The sequence below is a fragment of the Xenopus tropicalis genome, chromosome 10 (assembly GCF_000004195.4).
Source record: "Xenopus tropicalis strain Nigerian chromosome 10, UCB_Xtro_10.0, whole genome shotgun sequence".
NCBI classification, from domain to species: domain Eukaryota; kingdom Metazoa; phylum Chordata; class Amphibia; order Anura; family Pipidae; genus Xenopus; species Xenopus tropicalis.
In genome coordinates, this window is record NC_030686.2 from 32806153 (window position 1) to 32831650 (window position 25498).

Here is a 25498-nt window from a genome sequence, read left to right on the forward strand (position 1 = left end):
GGGGTTACACGGATGCGCCCCGCCCAGCTCTCTGGCTCCAGTACACGTTTGGCTCAGAGGGGATGGGACAGTGAGCCGTGTGGCTGCCCGGGGAGAGAAGTTGGGAGCGCTGCACAAAGGGCACATGAGCTGGAGGCAGGTAGGAGACGGATAGAGGGGATTCCCGTTAAGTGACTGCTTGTTATCATGTAGCCATGCTGGGCTGCTGTCATGTGTAAGCTCTCTGGGCGTGGGAAACTATAAATCTCAGCTCCCACTGCAACATTAGTGGGAGACATGATTTCCCATATGGGAGCTGCCTGTACTGCGCACCCACTGACATATAGGCGCAATTGGCAAGTCGGTAGCCCGACTCCTTTATATTTCCCAGCCCTGTAGTCTGTGCCAGCAGGGGGTGTCCCAGCTGCGGCCCTCCGCAAATCTTACATCTTCCTCATCACCGGGGGTTCCTAAGGGCAACCCTCATTGGCTTAGGCTGCTGCAATGGTAGGTTGCACTTAGCTATAAGGCTTTAGCAAGGACATGTTCCCTTTACCCTTTGTCTGCCGGATTCCTTAACTCTATGTCTACTGAATGAGGAGCTCCTGCTAGGTTACTGGAAGGGCATATTCTTCTATTCACTGGCTGCAAGAGTGGGACATTTCCCTTAACCCTTTATCTGCTAGAAGAGTAAGTCCCTTAACCCTTTCCTGATGGAAGAGCAGCTAAATGCACATGTTCTCTTGAGTACTGGAAGGGTAACTATTTGGCTGATAGATGGGTAGGTTCCTGTAACTATTTGGCTGATAGATGGGTAGGTTACTGTAACTATTTGGCTGATAGGTAGGTTCCTGTTGACTCCTTTTCTCCTTGAGAGGTACATTTCCCTTGCTAATGAAAGGGCAAGTTTCTTTTACATCTCTGCTAAATGTGCAATTTTGCTAAACCCATGGTCTATTAAAAGAGCAGGTTCCTGTTACAATGGCTGCTAGTAGGTTTCCTTGATTCCCTTATGCCTGATGGAAGAGCCGGTTGTGTTACAGCAATGTGACCTCAGAATACTGACACAAACCTGTCTTGGTAAGAATTTCCTCCTGTACCCCTAGGCTTGGCCCCAGGAAAGCTGCTTTTTGTCTTGCCCAGTTTCTGTATAAGATCTGTAATTCTGCACCCAGGTTGGTTTTCATGAGGCTACTTGCTACACCCAGTTTATGCCTGCTTTTAGCTTTGCCACCTCGCCCTGCTTAATGTATAAAGATCCACTACATCACATATGTGAAGAATAATGACCATTTAGGAAAAGAGGTCATCTGAGGTCTCACTGACACTGAGCTACTAGTAGCAGCTACTTTTTCAAGGCTACTAAACGCCAGAAAATACCCTGCCATAGACAATACTGAGAATTGCCTCTGCTAAAACACACATAGCAACAGTTATCAGTAAATGATCAGCATTGTCTATTTTAGTAGCCGTGACAAGTAGCTGCTACTAGTACCTCTGTGTGTCTTCACCCTAATATTGATGCGTGCTGCTGGATAAAGTAAATGAGGCATGTTTTTAAGCAACTGCAAGTAGCCTGTGTGGCCGTAGCATTATAGGACTGTGCTCCTCTATTAAATATACAGCATTTGTCTGATGCACCATCTCATGTTTCCATCTACCAAAGTCATGTCTGTGACCTATAGAGCTGGTTCTGTGATTGGGCTGGTAGTAGAAGCCTTTCCCCTAATCATATAAAGTTGCATTTAGCTTTTCTTCATGAAATAATCAGTTTAGCTTCCAGTGGATGTACACTCTGCCTGCTTCTTGTGTTACTAATCATTATTATTGTTATTAACACATTTATAAAGTGGTAACATAATGTTTGTTACAGTAAACAAATGTATACATTGAACATACAGCTTACAAACAAAAATGAATAGTGACTATGAATAAGGTATACAACAGGTAGAGAGGGCCCTGTCCAAAAGAGCTTACAATCTTATTTATAGTGGGGGTTTTCTGTTACTAGATGATATTCAGTACCATGGTGGTAATGTAAAATCCACTGTCATTGTCTTTTGTAAGAAGCGTTTGATTTCATTAAAGAGTCTTCCTCTTGAAAACTACTGAAAATGAAACTTCTTCAATGGTTTTAACATTGTTTTTAAATGTTATTGCTGTTAAAACCAGTATTTCTCTCACTGTTTATCATCACTGTACATGTGGTTCTGACTGCTAAACAATGTAGCAGAACAAAGTTGACTTAAGGTTTGGCTTATTACACACATTTTTTAATGCAATTAGAAAGGCATGCTAAACACACAAATTTATTTTATTATGTATTTTTCTCCCCTCCAAATGTGACCCTCAATGCTTAACTTTATAAATAAATGATGACAACATTTTCTTTCCTTATGCAGAACTATATAGTCTATAAACACCATTGTTACTACAAAATGATGTATTGTAGTATTTAATAAGTAGCAGTAAATCTGCCTTAGTGTTCCGTTTATCTGCACTGGATACCTTGCCAGGGGCTTTAGTCAGACATTGCTGGGAGAGAGCCAGAGGAATCCAAACATGTGATAGCCACATGGGAAGGAAACCGCAGATCCTGCTGTACAGACATTCTCAATAAGAAGTAGGAGGTCACTTCTTCCTTATGTAGAGGTCAGGCTCCAGGGCTAACAAGGGAAGTATTAATCATCTTCACCAGGAGAAAATTCACTGCATTTCTTTTGCAATAGTTCACTTGGTACATGGTAAACTTGGAAGTTATACCAGAATAAAAGTCACACTTTAGTAAAAATGTCCCTAAAAGTTAGTTGAACTACATCATGAAGCTGATGGCACTATGTTCATAGACAGGTATGGGATCCCTAATCCGGAAACCCATCATCCAGAAAGTTCTGAATTACGTAAAGGCCATCTCCCATAGACTCCACTATAAGCAAATAATTTTAGTTTTTAAAAATGATTTCCTTTTTCTCTGTAATAATAAAACAGTACCTGTACTTGATCCCAACTAAGATATAATTAATCCTTGTTGGAGCCAAAACAATCCTATTGGGTTTATTCAATATTTAAATTATTTTTAGCAGACTTGTTATGGAGATCTAAATTACAGAAAGATCTTTACCCGGAAAACCCCAGGTCTGAGCATTCTGGATAACAGGTCCCATACCTGTACTGTAATAACTTATGCCCCCAGCTCCCATTAGCAGGAACACAGTTTTGGCACATGGTTTTGTGAATAGTCTGGGTATATTAGTAATAGTACAGGTATAGAATCAGTTATCCAGAAACCTCTGAATTACAGGTATCTCACATAGACTCTATTTTAATCAAATAAATAAAATTTTTAAAAATGATGGGATCTGGTACCAGAAAGTTCCAAATTATGGAAAGGCCATCTCCCATAGACTCCATTATAGGCAAATAATTTTAATTTTTTAAAAATGATTTCCTTTTTTCTGTAATAATAAAACAGTACCTTGTACCTGATCCCAACTAAGATATAATTACCCCTTATTGGGGGCAGAACAGTCCTATTGGGTTTATTTAATGGTTAAATGATTCCCTTTTCTCTGTAATAATAAAACAGTACCTGTACTTGATCCCAACTAAGATATAATTACCCCTTATTGGGGCAGAACAGCCCTATTGGGTTTATTTAATGGTTAAATTATTCCCTTTTCTCTGTAATAATAAAACAGTACCTGTACTTGATCCCAACTAAGATATAATTAATCCTTATTGGATGCAAAACAATCCTATTGGGTTTAATTAATGTTTTATTGATTTTTTAGTAGACTTAAGGTATTGAGATCCAAATTGCGGAAAGACCCCTTATCCGGAATACCCTTGGTCCCGAGCATTCTGGATAATGGGTCCTATACCTGTATTTGTATTGATACTGCGGCATGATCAGACCAGTAGATGCTGTCAATGGAGGCTGATTTCAGCCATTGTAAGTTATATAGAAAAATATAATCTAGTCTAGCATAGCAGTTTTGGGGGGGGGGGGGGGGGGGATAATGGGAGAATTGTTTTGTTGTGGGATTCATAAATCTCCATGTATCTATGAGTCTCAGTGATTGGATGATTTGTAGTCCTTTTTTGAGTTTGGGGTATGGAATAGTTGAGTAACCCTTAGATGTGTCTTGGGTTAATGTCTCCTCCTATTATTAATATCCCTTCTCCAAACTCTTTAATTTTATGGGCAATTTGGCTAAGGGTTTTTGTTTGGTAAATATATACTCCCAATTGTGCATAATGTATGGTAGAGAAGACCTTTAATAAGTATGAATCTTCCCTCCTTGTCAGTTAGGGTTTCTATTAATTGAAAGTCTATATTTTTACGGAGTGCGACTGCCACTCCTTTGGTTTTCTGGTTTGGGTTGTTGCTATAAAACCATTTGGAGTATATTCCCAGTTTTCCCATGGGGTGGAAGTCACCTTTAAAATGAGTTTCTTGTGTCAGTAATATATCTCCCTGTTTTCTATGCATTAAGCTGGCCATACACGCACCGATAATATAATATTCGGTGCGTGTATGGTATGTCGGCGAGTCGACCTTCATCGCAGGAAGCTGCTGATATCGGCCGACTCGCCGATCGGACCAGTTTGAAAATTTTGATCGGGCGCCGTGGAAGGCGCCTGACCAAAATCTCTCTTCAGTGCTGAATCGGCAGAAGGAGGTAGAAAATCCTATTGTTTCTACCTCCTTACCTGCCGATTCAGCCCTGAATGGTGTGTGGCGGATCGTCAGATCGCCACATGTATCGCCAGCTTTAGGGTTACCAACTGTCTTCTCTTTTCTGGGATGTTTAGCCCATTAACATTTAATGATATGACCTTTAACTTACACATATTAGTAGAAAAATATACGTAATTCTGACATTTTTCAATACCAGGCCCAGGCGACCGCATCTAAGTAACATAGTTAACATCAAACCGCTTGTAACTAAAACCAAAAACAGTGTGTAAAGGTCCCCATACACGGGCCGATAGTAGCTGCCGATATGGGTCCCTTGGACCGATTCGGCAGCTAATCGGCCCATGTATGGGCACTCCCGACAGGCCTGCCCGACCGAGATCTGGCCTGAAATCGTCCAGATCTCGATCGGGCAGGTTAGAAAATCTGGTCGGATCGGGGACCACATCGGCTGGTTGATGCGGTGCCCGAACCGACTTTGCCATTGCCCATTGTTGTAATTCGATCGTTTTCCATCTACGGAGCATTGGATTGATAGTGGAAATCCCCATCTGAATAAAAGCTTTTTTTCCTTTAGCTTGTCTTTTAACGGCTTCAATAATCTCCGTTGCTGGAGTGTGTACCAGGACAAGTCCTGAAGTATGGTTATATCAGCGTTGTTGTGTTTGATTAAACGTAGTTGCCTGGCTTTTATTAAAATCTCCTCTTTTATTGCAAAACTCGAAAGGCAACAAATAACATCCCGGGGCCTTTCTGTAGGGGGTCCCCTCGGTTTTAGAGCCCTGTGTATACGCTCAATTCCAATCACTGAGTCTGTGGGCTGTTGCAGTACCCAGTTAAATATTGCCACAATTGTAGGTTTCAGCTCTGGGGAATCTCCAACCTCCGGTAAGCCCCTTATTCTAAGGTTGTTTCTCCTCCCTCTATTATCGAGATCATCCATCCGCCGTAATAAGGACTGGATTGTTTTAGTATGTACGGTATTTACCTCAATGAGGGAGTCGATTGAGTTTTCTATCCCTTCGTTTTGGCCTCTGCGGTTCTCACATGTAGCGCCGCGATTTCTGTTTTTATATCTGCCATCTCTTCCTTCAGGGTACCGTATATACTCGAGTATAAGCCGAGTTTTCCAGCACTCAAAATGTGCTAAAAAAGGAATCCTCGGCTTATACTCGAGTATATACGGTAGTTTTTATTAGTTTCGCTAAGTCCATGAGATCGCTTTTGGTAGGTAGTGTTTGTAGATAGCTTATAGCACTGCGGTGTGAAGCTGCGGAGTCCCCATCTGAGTCCTCGGATGGTTCCGCTGCTTGTGTAGGCCTCATGTCGTCACTTCTAGAAGCGTTCTCCTCTTCTGGAGCCACAAGGAACTTTTTCATTAGACGCTGGGACTCGGTCATTTTGTGGGTCCTCGGGTCTTCTTTTAGGAGATCTTTTAATTTATTGTGCTTTGCCATTCTAGCTGTTATTATCGGTTCACTACTGTAGGAGCACTCGCGGAGCTAAGAGTTAGGCAGCCATCTTGCTCGGCGGTTAACCAAGCCCCCCGGAAAATCCCTTTCTTATCACTGGCAATAAGAAGCCAATTGATAGGTGAGCGGAGCTACAGCGCAGGGTCAATGGGAATTCCAAGCCAAAATCAGCAAGTGCATTTTATGGCCATTTCTGGAAATCTGATAAGGATACATGGAAATAATCATAGAACAGAAGAATCTACACTGGGGAGCTGATAGGGGAGTAATGGAGATATTTTCTGAGCAGTATAAGAGGCCCCAGCTGGTATATAATACAGGAGATATCCTCTGAGCGCTGTTACCCCCTGCTGGTATATGGTATAGGAGATTAACCCTACTTCTATGCATTATCAGTAACCCTTCAGCCAGTATAGAGTTCAGCCCCCCCAGCCCAATAAATAGTGACTGTCTGGGGCACCTTACAGCCCCCCCCCAGCCCAATAAATAGTGACTGTCTGTGGCACCTTACAGCCCCCCTGGCATTCCCAGTACCCAGAGGCACAAACAGCCCCCCCCAGCCCAATAAATAGTGACTGTCTGATGCACATTACAGCCCCCCTGGCATTCACAATACCCAGAGGCACAAAAAGCCCCCCCAGCCCAATAAATAGTGACTGTCTGTGGCACCTTACAGCCCCCCTGGCATTCCCAGTACCCAGAGGCACAAACAGCCCCCCCAGCCCAATAAATAGTGACTGTCTGTGGCACCTTACAGCCCCCCTGGCATTCCCAGTACCCAGAGGCACAAACAGCCCCCCAGCCCAATAAATAGTGACTGTCTGTGGCACCTTACAGCCCCCCTGGCATTCCCAGGGTGTGAAATGGAGACTGGGTGAAACCAAGCAAAACAGCAGAGCTTACAATTGATCTGACAGTTACACTGAGCTTCGCTCCATTTTGAAAATGGCGGGAAAAATATCCTTTAAAAGACAGTCTTTCTTTCCCCAAAAATGGGAAAATGGCGGTTGAGTTGGAATTTAGGCGGATTTCTGTGAGAAAGTGTTTTCCCACCACTTTTACTGCAAAAAAGGCCTCTCTCCCCTCTGTGACTCCCCCCCCCAGAGAATGTTGCTAAATGGAGGATTCATTCCCCCCTACTATAACAGCCCCCCTAGTTATATAGGGCTTGGGGCAAGCAGCAGGCTCTAACCCTGAGTGTTTCAGGCAGTCGGTTAGGATACACCAACCGCCAATATGCAGAAGACAAGATTACGAAGAACCATGTTACAAGTGGGAGGAGGAAGGATAGCGAAGTGCTAGGGAGCCGGCCTTACATCGCCAGGTCTGGAGTTCGATTCCCGCCTGGGAGCCCGTCCATCAAATTGGAATTGGGTCTCAAAGCTGATGCTGAAGAAATGTAGAAGAGATGTAGCAGAAATGGCATCACAATTGAGCCCAATAGATGGAAGCAGAGGCACCAGGGAGAAGAAGGGAATTGAACTTGAAGGACCATTGGTGTGTGAGGCCCCACCCAGGCCACAGGCGCGTCCTGGCCTCCCCCTTTTGTATTTTCAAGGGCAGCTCATGATTTATGATGCCAGCTATTAAATTGTCCCTGTCACAGTGTCTATGGCAGCTGGAAGCAACTGTCACAGGAAAAATCCCTTTCTTTTTTGTATTTTTTTTTTTATTATTTTCAAAAAAGATAGTAAAGCTTTACAATATACATTTATAGCCTTTTACATTGGTTTAAGCATTTTTTCTTCCATGCGGCAAACTTCATTGACCGTATTTCACCATTCCTCAATTGTTGGCGGGTTAGTACTTCTCCAATGTTTAGGAATTAAGGAGCGAGCTGCTATCAGCATTTGGAGGAGGAGGCTATGTTTAGAATATTTTTCCCCCTGGGGCGGGTGTAATAGGATGATTAAGGTTGGAGATAAGTTAAATCGGTTACCAGTGATCTCCTGACATTTTTGACTAAACTCATCCCAAAATGGTTTTATTTTTTGACATTCAAACCAAATATGTGATAGTGTCCCTGACTTTTCCTCACATCTCCAGCACAAATCTTTAGGTATTAAGTTCATTTTATATAGTTTCTCCGGGGTCCTGTACCATCTTGCCAAAAGTTTGTACAGGTATCGGACCCCTTATCCGGAAACCCGTTATCCAGAAAGCTCCGAATTACGGAAAGCCTGTCTCCCATAGACTCCATTTTAATCACATAATTCAGAATTTTTAAAACTGATTTTCGTTTTCTCTGTAGTAATAAAACAGTACCTTGTAATTAATCCCTACTAAGATATAATTACCCCTTATTGGGGCAGAACAGCCTATTGGGTTTATTTAATGGTTAAATGATTCCCTTTTCTCTGTAATAATAAAACAGTACCTGTACTTGATCCCAACTAAGATATAATTACCCCTTATTGGGGCAGAACAGCCCTATTGGGTTTATTCATGGTTAAATGATTCCCTTTTCTCTGTAATAATAAAACAGTACCTGTACTTGATCCCAACTAAGATATAATTACCCCTTATTGGGGCAGAACAGCCCTATTAGGGTTAATTAAAGTTTATTGATTTTTAGCAGACTTAAGCTATGGCGATCCAAATTATGGAAAGACCCCTTATCCGGAATACCCTTGGTCCCGAGCATTCTGGATAATGGGTCCTATACCTGTATGAGCTTTCTTGATATTTGTTGCTTATAGAGCATTTTGCTGTTGCTTTAAAGATTGTGTGCCATGTTTCTTCATCTAGATGGCATTGTAGTTCTTTTTCCCATGCTTTTGTGTATGTGGGCAGCTGATTGTATTTCGTTTCTAGTAATAATTTGTATAGACTTGAGATAGCATGGGGAGGCGACGCTTGAGTCTTTCAAGTTCTGATAGTTGTCTATTGGCTTTTGTCCACTGTTTGTTTGTCTGGAGTAGGTGGGATATCTGTATATCTCTCCATTTGTCCCTTATCGTCCAGTCTTGTTTATTCCTGTGGATAATAGATACAGTATTCTCTGATGGTAGTATATGTCGTAGTTGTAGTTGTTTCAGTCCAAAGGCTGTAGCCCAGTGGTCCCCAACCAGTTGCTTCCAGTGGCCTTAATGCAGGGGTTCATTTTTAAATTTCTGGTAAGGAGGCAAGTTTTGGTTGTATAATAACCAAGTATAATGCCAAACAGAGCCTTCTGTAGGCTGCCAGTCCACATAGGGGCTATAAAGTAGCCAATTATAGCTCTTATTGGCACCCCCAGGAACCTTCTTCGTACTTGTGTTGCTCCCCAACACTTTTTCCCTTTAAATGTGGCTCATGGGTATAAAAGGTTGGGGATCCCTACTGTAGCCATACCTGAATCTGTTGTACTTGGTACAAATTCAATACTTTGGCCCAAAGGTAGGAGTGGAGATGGGTAGGGTATTCATTTTAGTTTTGTATTTAATGTATTCCAAACAGTTGTGGATGTAGATATCAGTTTGTTAGACTTTATGTTTGGGTCTTTAGGTGATATTTTATTCCAGACCACATTGCTGATTGGTATATCCAGCCATGCTTCTTCCAGTTGTTTCCATTGGACTACTGACTGTAGGCGAGTATATTCTATTATTCTGGCCAAGATGCAGGCTTGATAGTAGGATATGAAGTCTGGTTGGCCCATGCCACCTGATAGTCTTGTTTTGTAGAGTGTGTTTTCTGGATTCTGGGTCTTGACCCTGACTGAAGTTGTTAATTATTTTATTTAATGCTTTGTAAAGGATCCCGGTAAGTCTATTGGGAGCGTTTGAAACAAATATAGTATCTTTGGTAGAATCGTCATTTTTACAATGTTTATCTTGCCGGTCCATGTAAAGTACTTTCCTGACCAGGTTTTGAGTAGAGATTCAATATTGTTAAGTATTGGTAGGTAGTTATAGCAGTATAGGTTGTGGAGATTTTGTAGGTATGTTTGTTCCCAAATATTTGATTTTTTCTGGTTTCCATTTAAAGGTGAAGTTCTGTTTTATTTGTAATTCCAGGTTTGTTGGGAGATGTACAGGGAGTGCCTCCGATTTGTCCATATTTATTTCTTAGTTTGAAAGAGAACCATATGTCCTGAGCTCATTAAGCAAGTTTGGCAAGGATATGTGAGGATTAGTGACCATGAACAGTAAAGGTCCCCATACACGGGGCGACTATAGCTGCCGATATGGCGTCCCTTGGACCGATTCGGCAGCTAATCGGCCCGTGTATGGCAGAACAGAGTTGCCTGGCCGACCGATATTTGGCCAGATCTCGATCGACCAGGTTAGAAAATCCGTCGGATCGGGGACCTCATCGGCTCGTTGATGTGGTCCCCGAACCGACTGCCCCATAACCACAAATGTAATCCGATCGTTTGGCCCCAGGGCTACCCAATATCGCCCACCCGTAGGTGGGGGATATCGGGTTGAAGATCCGCTCGCTTGGCGACATCACCAAGTGGGCAGATCTTATAGTGTCATGGGCACCTTTAGTCATCAGCGAATGCAGATATTTTGTATTCACCATTGTCTTATTTTTAGACCTGCTATATTAGGATTCTTTCGAATTGTTACCAGTAGGAACTCCCATGCAGAGTACGTATAATAGAGGGGATAATGGGCACCCCTGTCTAGTCCCGTTTCTTATTTGGAATGTGTCAGAGAGGATCCCATTTACCTTAATTTTGGCTGATGGTAATGAGTATAGTGACATAATTTTACCTTTGAACCATTTCCCCATGCCTAGACTTTCTAGTGCTATTTCAAGGACGGACCAATCGACCCTGTCAAAGGCCTTCTCTGCATCCGTGGAGAGGAGAAGAGAAGGCCTTTGTAATCTTTGTGCCCATACTATTAAGTTTATAGTTTTGTCATGGTGATAGTTGTAGATCACGGTTGTACAACCCACCTGATCTCTGTGATCCAAGTTTAAATTGCAACTTTATTGTATGTTAATTAAACACTGCCAAGTAAAACGTAATAGAGCAAAAGGTTTATAATTTTGATGTACCTGTTTTTTTTTCTCCACCTCTGCTTGCAGCCTCTCCATCTCTGCTTTCTGCACTGCACGTTTCATTACATTAATGTCCGAACGCACATCCCGATTCATATTCTCCATATAAAAAAGCCTCAGTGCTAAATTTTCTACCTCTGTCTGCATGGAGGATACTAGAAAAGAGAAGATTTCATGTACATCAAGTGACAATTCAACATCTACAGTTGGAAACTGGATCTGTACTGGTTCCTGCTAAAACTAACCATATTGTCATAGAAATTTTAGATGGTAAGCTACATTGCAGCAGTAGTGCTATATTAAAGGAGAAGGAAAGTTACAAATTTCAGGCTAGCTAGAATGTACCTAGTTGTCTCTGATGTACCTAGGTGTCATGTAATTTGGGTATGTCCTATGATGGTGTGGGGTGTTACATTATGCAGAAACTGTGCTGGCATTAACCAGTATATTGTCATTTAAACTATGTCTCTTGGGCATCACATAAAGCTTAAAGGAGAAGGAAAGGCAAAGTCACTGGGGGTGCCAAAATGTTAGGTGACTTTAATCGCTTACTTTGTACCTTGGGCTGGTGCCCCTGTTCGGAGAAAACAGCACCAGCCCGGGGTACCTGGAGCGCAGCGCTTCCTCCTTCCTGCTTCCCTTTCCGAAAATGCCAGCGGTCGGCACATGTGCAGTAGAGTGAAAAGCCGACTTTTCTGTTAAAGTTCCATTATTCACTCTACTGCGCATGCGCGCGCAGGGAACCAGGAAGGGGAAACGATTGCTGCTACCCGGGCTGGTGCTGTTCTCTCCGAACAGATTAAAATCACTTGGGGGTGCCTAACATTTTGCCTTTCTTTCTCCTTTAACATTATAATCTCCTGCTAGACTGTACTACCTACAATTATTTTAGTGATATAACGTGTGTCTTGTTTAATGGTGTGTCTCACCTCTACCTCCCCCCTAGCTCAACCTTTCTCAACTATTCTCTTCTTTCTCCTCTTACTCCTCTCCACCCTTCCTTTTCCCTTGGGTATTGCTCCCTTCACTGTAAAAGTTAAATAAAATCTTTAAAAAAAGAAATAAAAATAATGGTTCACAATCACAATACTCAGACTGTTTAACAGTGCAAAATAGTATATATTTATCTAGCCAGATGGCCAGTAACTAGAATTTAGATATGTGACCTTTAAGTTCTGAAAACCTTTCAGAGAAGTATGTCGTGTTAAACCTTTTCTTTATCTAGAAAGGTAAGCTTCATTACAGTTCCCCCTTGTGGTGCTACACATTGTCTCTGCGATGATCTGTTATTGTATAAGCTTTCATACAGCACAGTAGGTAGCTCACCTTTCTTGCGCTCTGTGTCTGTGATCTGATGGGTCTTCTTGTACAAATTCCTTATTGTTTCCAGCTCATCCTCTTTCTGACGGCGTTGGACAGAGACATGTGAATGTTTGTCATGCTGCTTTTCAAGTCCCATCTGCAGGCGAGCCAGTTCCTGCTGCACCCCATACAGAAACATGCCAAGATCCTCACGCTCTTTCTTATTATTCTTCATGGATTCAGTCTAAAAATACACAAAATAAATAATATAATAATTGTAATAATTGTAAGATAACTGTTTCAAGGTCTATTGAACAGATGGGTGTTAACTTTGTTACCTCAATTCCTTGTTCTTTACTTACATTTCTAAAAGAAACAATGAGGTGAAGTTCTGCCCTGAAATGTTTGCAAGCCCCACGCTTGATGAAGGGCCGAGCACCCGAAACATTGCATTTACTAATAAACCATGCAGTGGGTTAACTCGCTTGAAATTGCTCTTTTGTGCTGGTTTGACATTTTGCTGACCTGATAGCAAGGTGGCTGATCCTCTGAACAAGGACTAGGTGTATTTTAAAGGAGAGGTAGTGGGTGTGTCGGTGCAACTGCACTTCTAGAAAGACCATAAGCTAACTATACATTATGAAACTTGGTTTACAGATATAGTTTATAATTTCAGTCTTTACTTTCTTCTACTCCTTCTAAGCTCCTTTCCTATCCCCTAGATTGAGAGATGAAATACCCTTATACCTAAACCCTAAATTCCACTTAAAAGTTTCATTACCCTTATAACTGCTCAATTAATTCCACGAGATTAATTTAATATCCTAGGTCTGCAACTCCCTCAACTAAACTAGAGAAAGTCAGTAACCCCTATATCCCCTCCAACTCCCTATTGAAAGCCAATAACCCATACTGGGAGTATACTCCACTAGCGATCCTCAAACCTATGCTCTCTGCTCTTCTAGCAACATTCTGTAGCCTCATTTCTGCACTGTACTTTTCCTCTTAGGGAACAGTATTCTCATACTTGCACCCTAGAAAGATTTAGTATTCCTCCACCTTCAGACTGCAATGCATTCATACCTGCAACCCCCTAACCCCCTTAGTAAAATATTCTCTGCAACCACAACTCCCAAGGCAGTATTCTCATACCTGGACACCCTTAACACCTCCTAACTGCACCCCCAACTCCATTAAATATATTCAATATAGAATGCCAGAGTCCCATAAAGCCTTCATTTGAATTTGTGCATGAATTTGTGAATATCTCTGCTATAGATTCAGTGTTCCCATGCACGTACCATTTCACGCAACTCTAGGTCCAGACTCTTGATCTGTTTTGTTAAATAGGTCTTGAGAGCCGTCTGGAATCTTCCCATCAGAGGCTGTTGAAAAGAAAGTAAACAATTAAAATGTTTTCTGAGCCATATATATTCTCTATATAATATGTAATATCTTTGTTAACCGGTTTTTTATGATTATGGGAACATTATACTAGGTACATTTTAACCCATTATATCATTTTCTTCCTGATTAAATTAAGCCTAACTTACATACACCTGGGATTATTCGACTTAAAGGTAATACTGTATGATGGGCAAATTAAAAACACAGTTTTACACCATACAAAAAGCCTCTGGCAGACGACTGCCTATATTATATTTTAATAGTATTGCAAGATGCCTTGCAACACTCAGAGGCATATTTTTAAAATGAAAGTTGGCTCAATTGCCAGCACACTCAGAGCCCACTTTGTGTAGAAGTGATAACTTCCAACAAATGTACTACTGAGAGTAGCACAGCAGCAAAGAAATCTCTGCCAATTCTGATATTAGGTAACATACTGCCAGTTTTACTGTCTTCTTTTCATGTTTAAAGAATGCATTGACTACAAAGAACTATATAATTTAGTTAATAGCGAAAAGCTAGGGCAACTCATCCAAGTGAGGAGACTGGATTTTGGTTTTGCTCTTACATGGTCTGGGTCCAGGACAACCAGTTCTGATTCTTTATCATCATATTCTTTCTTTTCCTCTTCCTCTTCAGCTGTCTCCTCTTCCCCTACTGGGTCATCTGAATCTTGGTTATTTGCCTCATCATCAGTCTCTCCCATCTGCATGGCAAACTGATGAAAAGTGGAATAGGACGATGACCCCACCACTCCTGTTTCACCTGGGTAAACAAGGATGGAAAAGTTCCCAATGAAGAATACAATGGATACAGGTTGAAGGATTATGAGGCTCATGTGGCTGTATCTAGCTGCTTTTTTAATGTGTCTGACCTTTCTTGCTAAAAGTGGAAGTTTACAGTTAATACATTCTAATAAACAAGTTTATTTGATTAAAAGTGGCAAAGTTTGATGATACAGGTCTAATCACGTATAGCAGCCAATCAGCATGTAGCTTTTTTCTGGTGGTCACCTGTTTAAAAGCAAACGTCCTATAGGTTACTGCACCTGAGCAGACTTTATGCCTTTTTAGTTACATTGGTGGTACAGTTAGCCTTTATTAAGTGAAACTTCTCTACTAAATTTTTCAGAATTCATTGAGGTCTGGCATGGTGCCAAGAGACTAGCGAATTACTAATGTAGTCTGAAAACTATAGGCCTGTTAGTCTGACATCAGTGGTAGGAAAGCTTGTGGAAGGGGTTATTAGGGAACTTGAATACATTGCAAATACAATACTATAAGTTTATGCCATCATGACTTATGCGTAACAGATCTTGCCAGACTAATTTAGTTGCCTTTTATGAGGGGGTGAGCAGGAACCTCGATGCTGGGATGGCAGTGGATGTCATCTACCTGGACTTTGCTAAAGTATTTGATACAGTACCGTGCAGAAAGTTATTGCTAAAATTGAGCAATATTGGCCTAGAACATAATATTTGTAATTGGATAGAGAACTGGCTGAAGGATAGATTACAAAGAGTAGTGGTAAATGGTAATTGGGCCAGTGTGGTTAGTTGGGTACCCCAGGGGTCAGTTCTTGGGCCTTTGCTTTATAACTTGTTTATTAATGGCCTGGAGGCATAGAAAGTACTGTTTCTATTTTTCTGACAATATTAAATTGTGCAAAATTATAAGTTGCAGGATGCTGCCACTTTGCAGAGCGATTTGACAATATTGGAAAACTGGGCAGCAAAATGAAAATGAGGTTCAATGTTAAAACGTTCAAAGTTATGCACTTTGGTAGAAATAATATAAATGCAAGTTATACACTAAATGTTAGTGAGTTGGGGGGATCCTTAATGGAGAAGGATCTGGGTTTTTTTGTAGATAACAAGTTGTCTAATTCCAGGGAGTGTCATTCTGTGGCTACTAAAGCAAATAAAGTGCTGTCTTGTATAAAAGGGCATTGACTCAAGGGATGAAAGATCATTTTGCCCCTTTATAGGTCCCTGGTAAGGCCTCACCTTGAGTATGGGGGGCAGTTTTGGGCTCCAGTCCTTAAGAAGGAAATTGATGAGCTGGAGAGAGTGCAGAGACGTGCAACTAAACTGGTAAAGGGGATGGAAGGGTTAAACTATGAGGTTAGACTGTCGAGGTTGGGGTTGTTTTCTCTGGAAAAAAAGGCGCTTGCGAGGGGACATGATTACTCTGTACAAGTACATTAGAGGGGATTATAGGCAGATGGGGATGTTCTTTTTTTCCCATAAAAATGACCAGAGCACCAGAGGCCCCCCCTTTAGAGTAGGGAGGAAGGGAGTTTTCATTTGAAGCAGCGTAGGTGGTTCTTCACGGTGAGGGCAGTGATATTGGGGAATGCCCTTCCCAGTGATGTTGTGATGGAAGATTCTGTTAATGTTTGTCTGTGCTGGTTTCACTTGGAAGGGTTGAACTTGATGGACTCTTTTTTCAACCTTATCCATTTATGTAACTAAATTATCAGACATCATTTTCTGCTTAAAATACTACCTAGTTGTCAGGGTCACTGACCCCATCAACCAATTCCATTTTTATGTTATTTTGCAAAATGTTATTTTTAAGGGGTAGTATCCATTCAGGGGCAGTTTTCTGTAATTGCCTGGTTGATGGGTTTAGTGTCAGTCCTTACAAACAGGCCTACATAGTTCTTGACTGCAAAAGACACTACACTTGCTACAAAGGCATGCCTAAATAAATGTAAAAATGTGGGAAAAATTATAGGACAATAACAACTTTCTATATTTCTGCATCCAAATGTCCAAAATATTCCCTCATACCTGATTCTTCAAGTTGCTCCATATCCTGAGACAGGGCTGACCTCTGGGTAATGTCACCAAAGTAGTTAGGGACCGCACTGTGACTGCTGGTAATCATTGCTTCATCTGTGTCAGAAGCTTTTGGTGAAAGAGGTTGTTCTCCTTCTGCAACAGATATGTCTTCACTTGCAGCCTGTTAAGAAGAATGGACTTCTGTTAACAAAACAGTCACAATGAAGGGTGAATGGGGAGTGTCTCATTATATACTTTGCAAAGCCCAAACAGGGAACGTCTTTTTACTTCTGTGTACTTCCACTGAACGCCAGTGCCCCCTGCCCATGTTTTTCTGATGAATAGTGCACAAATGCAGCAACTGATGAAATAAATGTTTGGATTATATTTCATTTTGAAATTTTACTTGGGCTAGCCATATTCTTATTTTTCCGCCATGTGACTTGTGCTCTGATAAATTTCAGTCACACTTTACTGCTGCGCTGCAAGTTAGAGTGATGCTACCCCCCTCCTTTCGCCCCCCAACAGCAGATCAGCAGAACAAGTAGAAAGCTCCTTGACACCTGCATTGCTAAAAATGCCTCCATGCCCCACCTCGTAGTAGATTTGAGAATAACACCAAGTCCAACCATGACTCCTCCAGTCACATTAAGTAGGAGAAACAATAACTTATCTGAAAGCAAATGTATGGTGAAGTACTGGCTCTTTCTGATAGCACAAGATCAGGCACAGTGACCTGAGATGGCGCCTACACACCAATATTTCTAAAAACTAAAAAGTATATGTTTATTGGTTCAAGTATAAAAATTTAAATTGCGGCGGCGCGATTAAGTTTATCAGAGCACAGGTCACATGGCTGTGGCACCCTGGGAAATGAAGAATATGGCTAGCCCCATGTGAAATTTCAAAATTAAATACAGTATAAAAAAATCTGCGTTTTTGAAAAACAGATTACAATACAGAATTCTGCTGGAGAAATTCTAACTGATGCGTCTCCCGTGACAGTATTCCTTAAATATCTGCAGCTCTGTATATAAACCTGAGCCTACTTACCGCATTATTTGTGGCCTGTGGCTTCTCTTCTGTATCAGGGACATCTTCTGCTCCAGATCTAGGGCTATGGAACATCAGTACACAATATTTTATTTTTCTTTCCATTATTATAGCATATTAATTCCATATCTATAATAAACAGTCAGCATTTATAAGCAATTGTAAGATAAACAAAAAAAGGAGCTATTTAGTTTCCAAATTGATGTAATGAAACCCCTCCCCCAAATCCCTTTGTTTTGGAGGAGGGGTCCAAGTGCTGAAATAAATTGTTTTTATAGTGCTAATTCTTGTCTATTTTTTTCGGGACTATTAGTTGCCATCAGATACAAGGTATTGTGTTATTATTAAAGAGAAAAACCCAGCGGTTGCCATGTAACTTGTAATATTAAATAGTAGATTTCACTTGGTCTGGCCTGGGATCCAAAATAGGCCCTGGCATTTCAAGTACACAGAGGCCCAACAAGCTCCCCCATCAGCCCAATAAATAGTGACTGTCTATGGGATCTTACAGCAGCCCCTCTGTCATTTGCAAGAACCCACATATTGCCATTGGTATAGAGTATTTGGCACCACGTGGGGGTCTTATTGACTTTTATGTATTTTTATTCATAGGTATGAAAGCACCTGTCATTTCTCCTACAGTGTAAACCATCAAAAACAATTGTCAAAAAGTGCCATCTTGTGGCCAAGTAAAGCAATGGGAAGAATGCTGGAGACTTTTCTAAAGAGTCTGTCAGACATGGTAGCTCACTAGAAAAACATTAATTGCTCGCTAAATCAATACTTGTTTGGTATAAATCCTTTTATTTGTGAGTGTGGCAGTGCAAATATTCTCTACATTAAAACCTTGCACTTCATACTGGAGAACTATGGTCATATTACAAGGAAAATTCTAAACAAAGTGTCTAATGTCTAAACAGGAGAATAACTTAAATGTAGGAATGAGTGAACTTTTATCGCCTGGTCCTGTTTCCCCAGCGAAACTCAAAGATTTGCCAGTGCAAATATATACACAAATCTGTTCTGGAATTTCAGAAAAAATGGGAAAAAATGCAGAGAAAAGCCATTGTGATTATTATGTGCCCCTTGACTTCTACATACCTCCAAACATTTGAAAAGTGCAAAGAGGGACAAAAAGAAATGTTCTGACCACGACCATTTTTGCAACCACATCCCCTAAATACCACTCCCATTTTACACAATTTGAAAGTTTATTCAAGTTTGAACAAATTTCTGGGGGTTTTGGGGTCTTTTTTATGTGTTATTACAGTTTTGCTAAAAAAAAGGTGAAATTGCCCTTTAAGCTGAAAGTCTCAGATTAGCTTATTAGTTACAATTGTATCTAAGTGCAGGTATAGGCTGTTACGTTTTCTGGGCTCTCTGTCAAAAGCTTATTTTTCAATTAAGTTTGAGAAACATTGTATCTTTTTCCGGGACTGTGGGCTAAGCTGTTAAAATTGAGACTGCCCTCCTGGGCCTTCTTTGTCTTTCTAAGGAGCTGTCCAAGCAGCCTGTTTGTAGGGTTGCCAACTTTTTATTGGCTCCTTAAAGGCTGATGATGTGGAAACAGGGAGCCGACCCAGGGGGGGTGGATAGGTGACATAAGGCAGTGTTTTTCAACCTTTTTTGGGCAAAGGCACACTTGTTTCATGAAAAAAATCACGAGGCACACCACCATTAGAAAATGTTAAAAAATTTAACTCTGTGCCCAGCAGCAGTGCCCCCCTAGTACACTGGTGCCAAGAGCAGTGCCCCCCTAGTACATTGGTGCCCAGCAGCAGTGCCCCCCTAGTACATTGGTGCCAAGAGCAGTGCCCCCCTAGTACATTGGTGCCCAGCAGCAGTGCCCCCAGTACATTGGTGCCAAGAGCCAGCCCCCCTAGTACATTGGTGCCCAGCAGCAGTGCCCCCATAAGTCAGTGTGCCCCGTGGCCCCCCCTAATACATTGGTGCCCAGCAGCATTTTACTTCTGCTCTTCGGCGGCTTCAGCAGCATCTTCCCCTCACGCGCGCCGCCTCTGCACTTCTGCCTGCACGCGACCGCACACAGGCCCTTTTATAACGTTGCGCCCCGTGCGTACTGACGTCACCCGTACACACGGGGCGCAACCAATGACAGGGCCCGGATTTTATTAAAGGTAAAAATTGCGGCCCTGCCTACGGCACACCAGGCAACATCTCACACTAGTGTGCCGCGGAACAGTGGTTGAAAAACGCTGACATAAGGGACAACGGAGACAGGATTATGACATTGGTGGCCAAAGCAGTCAGAGAATGGTGGGAGGCACTGTTAGAGGTGATGAGCGGGATGGAGGGGGTACAGAGTGGTGGGAGGGATTGGGACAGATAGGAGGTGGACCAGAAGCAAAACAACCAGGGATTACACTATGCACGGCCAATATTTAGTAACTAATTGGCAACAGGGGGCCTTTTGCACTATGAAGAACAGTTGTAGCATAGTGGAAAGGACTATGAAGATTTCCATTCATCCAGGTCACGGTATATCTAGTATAAATAAATCTAAAGCAACTGGACTTGTTAAGTAATCATTGAAGACGTTTCACTACTCATCTGAGCAGCTTCTTCAGTTGTGGAAGCTGCTTGGATGAGTTGTGAAACGTCTTCAATGATTACTTAACAAGTCCAGTTGCTTTAGCTTTATTTATACTAGATATAATGGAAAGGAGCTTCTCTAACAAGGTAGGGCAATGTATATGCTACTGCCGAGCTACAAAGGCTTTAACTCCGATGTCATTAAAACTTTCCATTGACTCCAGTGCATTTTGGCCAAATTATGCCATTTTGCTAATTTTTTCCCATGGTTTCACACATTTTTTGGCAAAGCAGGCTAGTTTCACTCACCACTATTCACCTGATGTGAACTGTATACCTCTAAATATAAAATAAATAGCAATGCATGACTTGTTCCTGCAAATGTTTGAGGTTAATATATATCATTTGAACAGAAAGAAGAGATTTGGTTGAATACCAAACAAAATATTACTCATTTTCGCCAGGCAGCAGCAGCTACAAGGGCAAACAAAGTTTTGAGCTGTATTAAAAGGGGCATAGATTTGTTGGAGGAGGGGGTTAATCTTCCCCATCTAGCATATGCCGTGCAGTTTTGGTCTCCAGTGCTCAATCGGGACATTATTGAATTAGAGAGGGTACAGAGAAGGGCAACTAAGCTTAAGGCGTGATATGATAACTATGTATAAATATATAAGGGGAGTCAGGAAGGAATCTGTTCCCCCTCTGTGCCAAATTGGAGAGGTTTCAGTAGGGTTTTTTTTTGCCTTTCTCTGGATCAACTTGCAGTTAGGCATAAAAGGTTGAACTTCATGGACATGTGTCTTTTTTCAACCTAACTTACTGTGTTACTATTGCTGATTAGCTGCTAAGCAACACTGCACCAAGGCAAAACCCCGCTCCCTCTTGCACCACCTTGTATGCAAAGTTGCAGTTAATGTTGAAGTGCAGGCAGAATAATGAGAACAGTGTGTTAGTAATTACTTTAAAATCACAGGCAGCACGAGACCATTATTGCACACTGTTTCAATTTGCCACCCTGGGAGGCTGCTGATCGTGCAATGTCCATAACATTGTTTATTTACCAGCATACCTATCCTCATTAATAAGCATCTGTCTGCATACTGGCTATGTGCCATTTACCTTAGCTATCATTACCCAGTCAGTTAATGATGGGCTCCAGCTCTGGATATAAAAAGCAACAGTTTTGTTATCTGAGAAATGCATGGTCTCATATTTTCTGTTCATAGTTCATAAATGAGTCAGCAGTGTATATTCTGTATATTCTGTGATTAAAGGAGAAGGAAAGGCTAATAAATAGTTAATCCCAACCTGCAGGCATACCTTCAGTTCTCTTAATAGTGCCCTTAAGTCTCCCCATATTTCACCTGTTTAGAGGATCAGAAGGCAAACAGGAAGAAAAAACACTGAGCTGTGTAAAGAAAGTTCCCATAATGCCTCACTCCTGCACAGACATGCAGACCAAGTGAACATGCTCAGTTAGTAAGACTATGGGGCTGATTTACTAACCCACGAATCCGAATTGGAAAAATTCTGATTGGAAAACGAACATTTTGCGACTTTTTCGTATTTTTTGCGATTTTTTTTGTCGCCGTTACGACTTTTCGTAAATTGACGCGAATTTTTCGTAACCATTACGACTTGCACGAAAAGTTGCGACTTTTTCGTGGCCGTTACGATTTGCTCGTATCTTGTTGCGACTTTTTCGTATTGAGCGCTCGTAAGCTGCGGGCAAAACTTTCAGACTTAGCATGATTTTGGAAGCCTCCCATAGGACTCAATGGCACTCTGCAGCTCCAACCTGGCCCAAGGGAAGTCTCCCATAGGGCTCAATGGCACTCTGCAGCTCCAACCTGGCCCAAGGAAAGTCTCCCATAGGGCTCAATGGCACTCTGCAGCTCCAACCTGGCCCAAGGGAAGTCTCCCATAGGGCTCAATGGCACTCTGCAGCTCCAACCTGGCCCAAGGAAAGTCTCCCATAGGGCTCAATGGCACTCTGCAGCTCCAACCTGGCCCAAGGGAAGTCTCCCATAGGGCTCAATGGCACTCTGCAGCTCCAACCTGGCCCAAGGAAAGTCTCCCATAGGGCTCAATGGCACTCTGCAGCTCCAACCTGGCCCAAGGGAAGTCTCCCATAGGGCTCAATGGCACTCTGCAGCTTCAACCCGGCCCAAGGAAAGTCTCCCATAGGGCTCAATGGCACTCTGCAGCTCCAACCTGGCCCAAGGAAAGTCTCCCATAGGGCTCAATGGCACTCTGCAGCTCCAACCCGGCCCAAGGAAAGTCTCCCATAGGGCTCAATGGCACTCTGCAGCTCCAACCTGGCCCAAGGAAAGTTTCCCATAGGGCTCAATGGCACTCTGCAGCCCCAACCCGGCCCAAGGAAAGTCTCCCATAGGGCTCAATGGCACTCTGCAGCCCCAACCCGGCCCAAGGAAAGTCTCCCATAGGGCTCAATGGCACTCTGCAGCTCCAACCCGGCCCAAGGAAAGCCTCCCATAGGGATCAATGGCACTCTGCAGCTCCAACCCGGCCCAAGGAAAGTCTCCCATAGGGCTCAATGGCACTCTGCAGCTCCAACCCGGCCCAAGGAAAGTCTCCCATAGGGCTCAATGGCACTCTGCAGCTTCAACCCGGCCCAAGGAAAGTCTCCCATAGGGCTCAATGGCACTCTGCAGCTCCAACCCGGCCCAAGGAAAGTCTCCCATAGGGCTCAATGGCACTCTGCAGCTCCAACCTGGCCCAAGGAAAGTCTCCCATAGGGCTCAATGGCACTCTGCAGCCCCAACCCGGCCCAAGGAAAGTCTCCCATAGGGCTCAATGGCACTCTGCAGCCCCAACCCGGCCCAAGGAAAGTCTCCCATAGGGCTCAATGGCACTCTGCAGCCCCAACCCGGCCCAAGGAAAGTCTCCCATAGGGCTCAATGGCACTCTGCAGCTCCAACCCGGCCCAAGGAAAGTCTCCCATAGGGCTCAATGGCACTCTGCAGCTCCAACCCGGCTCAAGGAAAGTCTCCCATAGGGCTCAATGGCACTCTGCAGCTCCAACCCGGCCCAAGGAAAGTCTCCCATAGGGCTCAATGGCACTCTGCAGCTCCAACCCGGCCCAAGGAAAGTCTCCCATAGGGCTCAATGGCACTCTGCAGCTCCAACCCGGCCCAAGGAAAGTCTCCCATAGGGCTCAATGGCACTCTGCAGCTCCAACCCGGCCCAAGGAAAGTCTCCCATAGGGCTCAATGGCACTCTGCAGCTCCAACCCGGCCCAAGGAAAGTCTCCCATAGGGCTCAATGGCACTCTGCAGCTCCAACCCTGCCCAAGGAGAGTCTCCCTTAGGGCTCAATGGCACTCTGCAGCTCCAACCCGGCCCAAGGAAAGTCTCCCATAGGGCTCAATGGCACTCTGCAGCTTCAACCTGGCCCAAGAAAAGTCACCATAATGAAGCTTGAATGAATCCGAAACTTTCGTACTCGGCGCGAAAGCTTGTCGCTACGAAAAAGTCGCAACATTTTGCAAAACATTCGTAATGGCTACGAAAAAGTCGCGACAATTTCCGAAAAAATCCAAAATACCGATCATTACGAAAAAAACGCATTCGGACGCCTTCGGACCGTTCGTGGATTAGTAAATCAGCCCCTATGAGTCAGATTCCTGCTGATTGGCTCAGATCCACATTCCTAAGGAGTGTATGGAGCATATATACGCTCCATACGCTCAAAAATACCCCTACCTGTGCCTGTACCCGAATGAATTGAATACACACAGGTGCAGGCACATGTAGCCGATATTCGCCAAAAATGTGATTTGATACCGGCTACATGTGCCTGCACCCATGCGTATTCCATTCATTCAGGCGCAGGCACAAGGTAGGCCAAATTTACAGTAGCAGGGTGTATTCTTGGCAAGCATTTTTCAGCTTGCGAGAATCTGCCCCGCAAAATCTCACCATTTAGTTCTCATTCAAAAAGCACTTCCCTCAGTGGTTGTGAACTTCACCTAGTGGCAGATTAGGCTAATGCCACACGGGCATGTTCTCAGCAATCCGAAAAATGCTTGCCAAGAATACACCCTCTATACGCTCAAAAATGCCCCTACCTGTGCCTATGAATGGAATACGCTTGGGTGCAGGCACATGTAGCCGACATCAATGAAAAAATGCAAGACTTCACATTTTTGGCGGATATCGGCTACATGTGCCTGCACCCAAGCATATTCCATTCATTCGGGTGCAGGTACAGGTAGGGGCATTTTTGAGTGTATTCTCAGCAAGCGTTTTTTGGCTTGCCATAAATACGTTCTATACCAGGGGTGGGCAAACTTTTTGGCTCAGGGGCCACATTCAGGGCCACCATCAGAAATCACGGGGCCCCTCACACCAAAACTTTCTGGGCCCCCCTCCTCCCACGCCCCCCAATGGCCCCTTACATCAGTACATAGGATACACAGACATTGGTAGGGCCCCCTATAACATTGGTAGCCAGGGCCCCCTATAACATTGGTAGCCAGGGCCCCCCTAAAAATTGGTAGCCAGGGCCCCCCAGCATCCTCCAGTTCCCCCCCACCCACAGCGTCCTCCAGCTCCCACCAGAGTCCTTCCCAGCATCCTTCAGCTCCCACCCACCCAAGCATCCTAAGGCTCCCACCAGAATCCTCCAGCTCTCCCCCCCCAGTCCTTGCCAGCATCCTCCAGATCCCACCTTCCCCCCCAAGTATCCTCCGGCTCCCCCCCAGCTCCCACCAGAATCCTCCAGCTCCCCTCCAGAGTCCTTCCCAGCATCCTCCAGCTCCCACCCAGACTCCTTCCCAGCATCCTCCAGCTCCCACCCAGACTCCTTCCCAGCATCCTCCAGCTCCCACCCAGACTCCTTCCCAGCATACTTCAGCTCCCACCCAGACTCCTTCCCAGCATACTTCAGCTCCCCCCCAAGTATCCTCTGGCTCCCCCCTCTTCCTATGTGCCCCAGCTACCCCCAGCATCCTCCTGCGGCTCCCCCCCAAGTAGCCTCCAGCTCCACCCCCAGTGGCTTCCTCCAGCTCCCCCATGACTTTCTCCGGCTCCCCTCAGCTCCCCCGCGAGTTTCTCCGGCTCCCCTCAGCTCCCCCCGCCTCACAGCGAATTCCTCCGGCTCCCCTCAGCTTTCCCACCCCTCCACCAACTTCTTGCAGCCTCAGCGACTTCCTCCGTCTGCGTCCTGTTGACGGCTCTACGCTGCATCTGAACATTTGATAAGGTTGCGCGCCGTGCGTATGGACGCACG

At 43.6% G+C, this 25498-nt stretch overlaps 1 protein-coding gene across 1 annotated transcript in view; it reads right to left on the reverse strand.

Annotated features, from left to right (window-relative positions):
* Nucleotides 1-6294: 6294 nt before the first annotated feature.
* The window catches only part of ccdc40 (coiled-coil domain containing 40), an 83745-nt gene continuing 64541 nt past the window's right edge, over nt 6295-25498 (reverse strand). Inside the window, exons 16-22 of the mRNA XM_031894196.1 lie at nt 17693-17756; nt 16649-16820; nt 14423-14619; nt 13749-13832; nt 12472-12691; nt 11143-11300; nt 6295-6351 (exon numbers count right to left, since the gene is read on the reverse strand). Of these exons, the coding sequence (XP_031750056.1) occupies nt 6295-6351; nt 11143-11300; nt 12472-12691; nt 13749-13832; nt 14423-14619; nt 16649-16820; nt 17693-17756 (952 nt within the window). The remainder of the gene's footprint in view (nt 6352-11142; nt 11301-12471; nt 12692-13748; nt 13833-14422; nt 14620-16648; nt 16821-17692; nt 17757-25498) is intronic.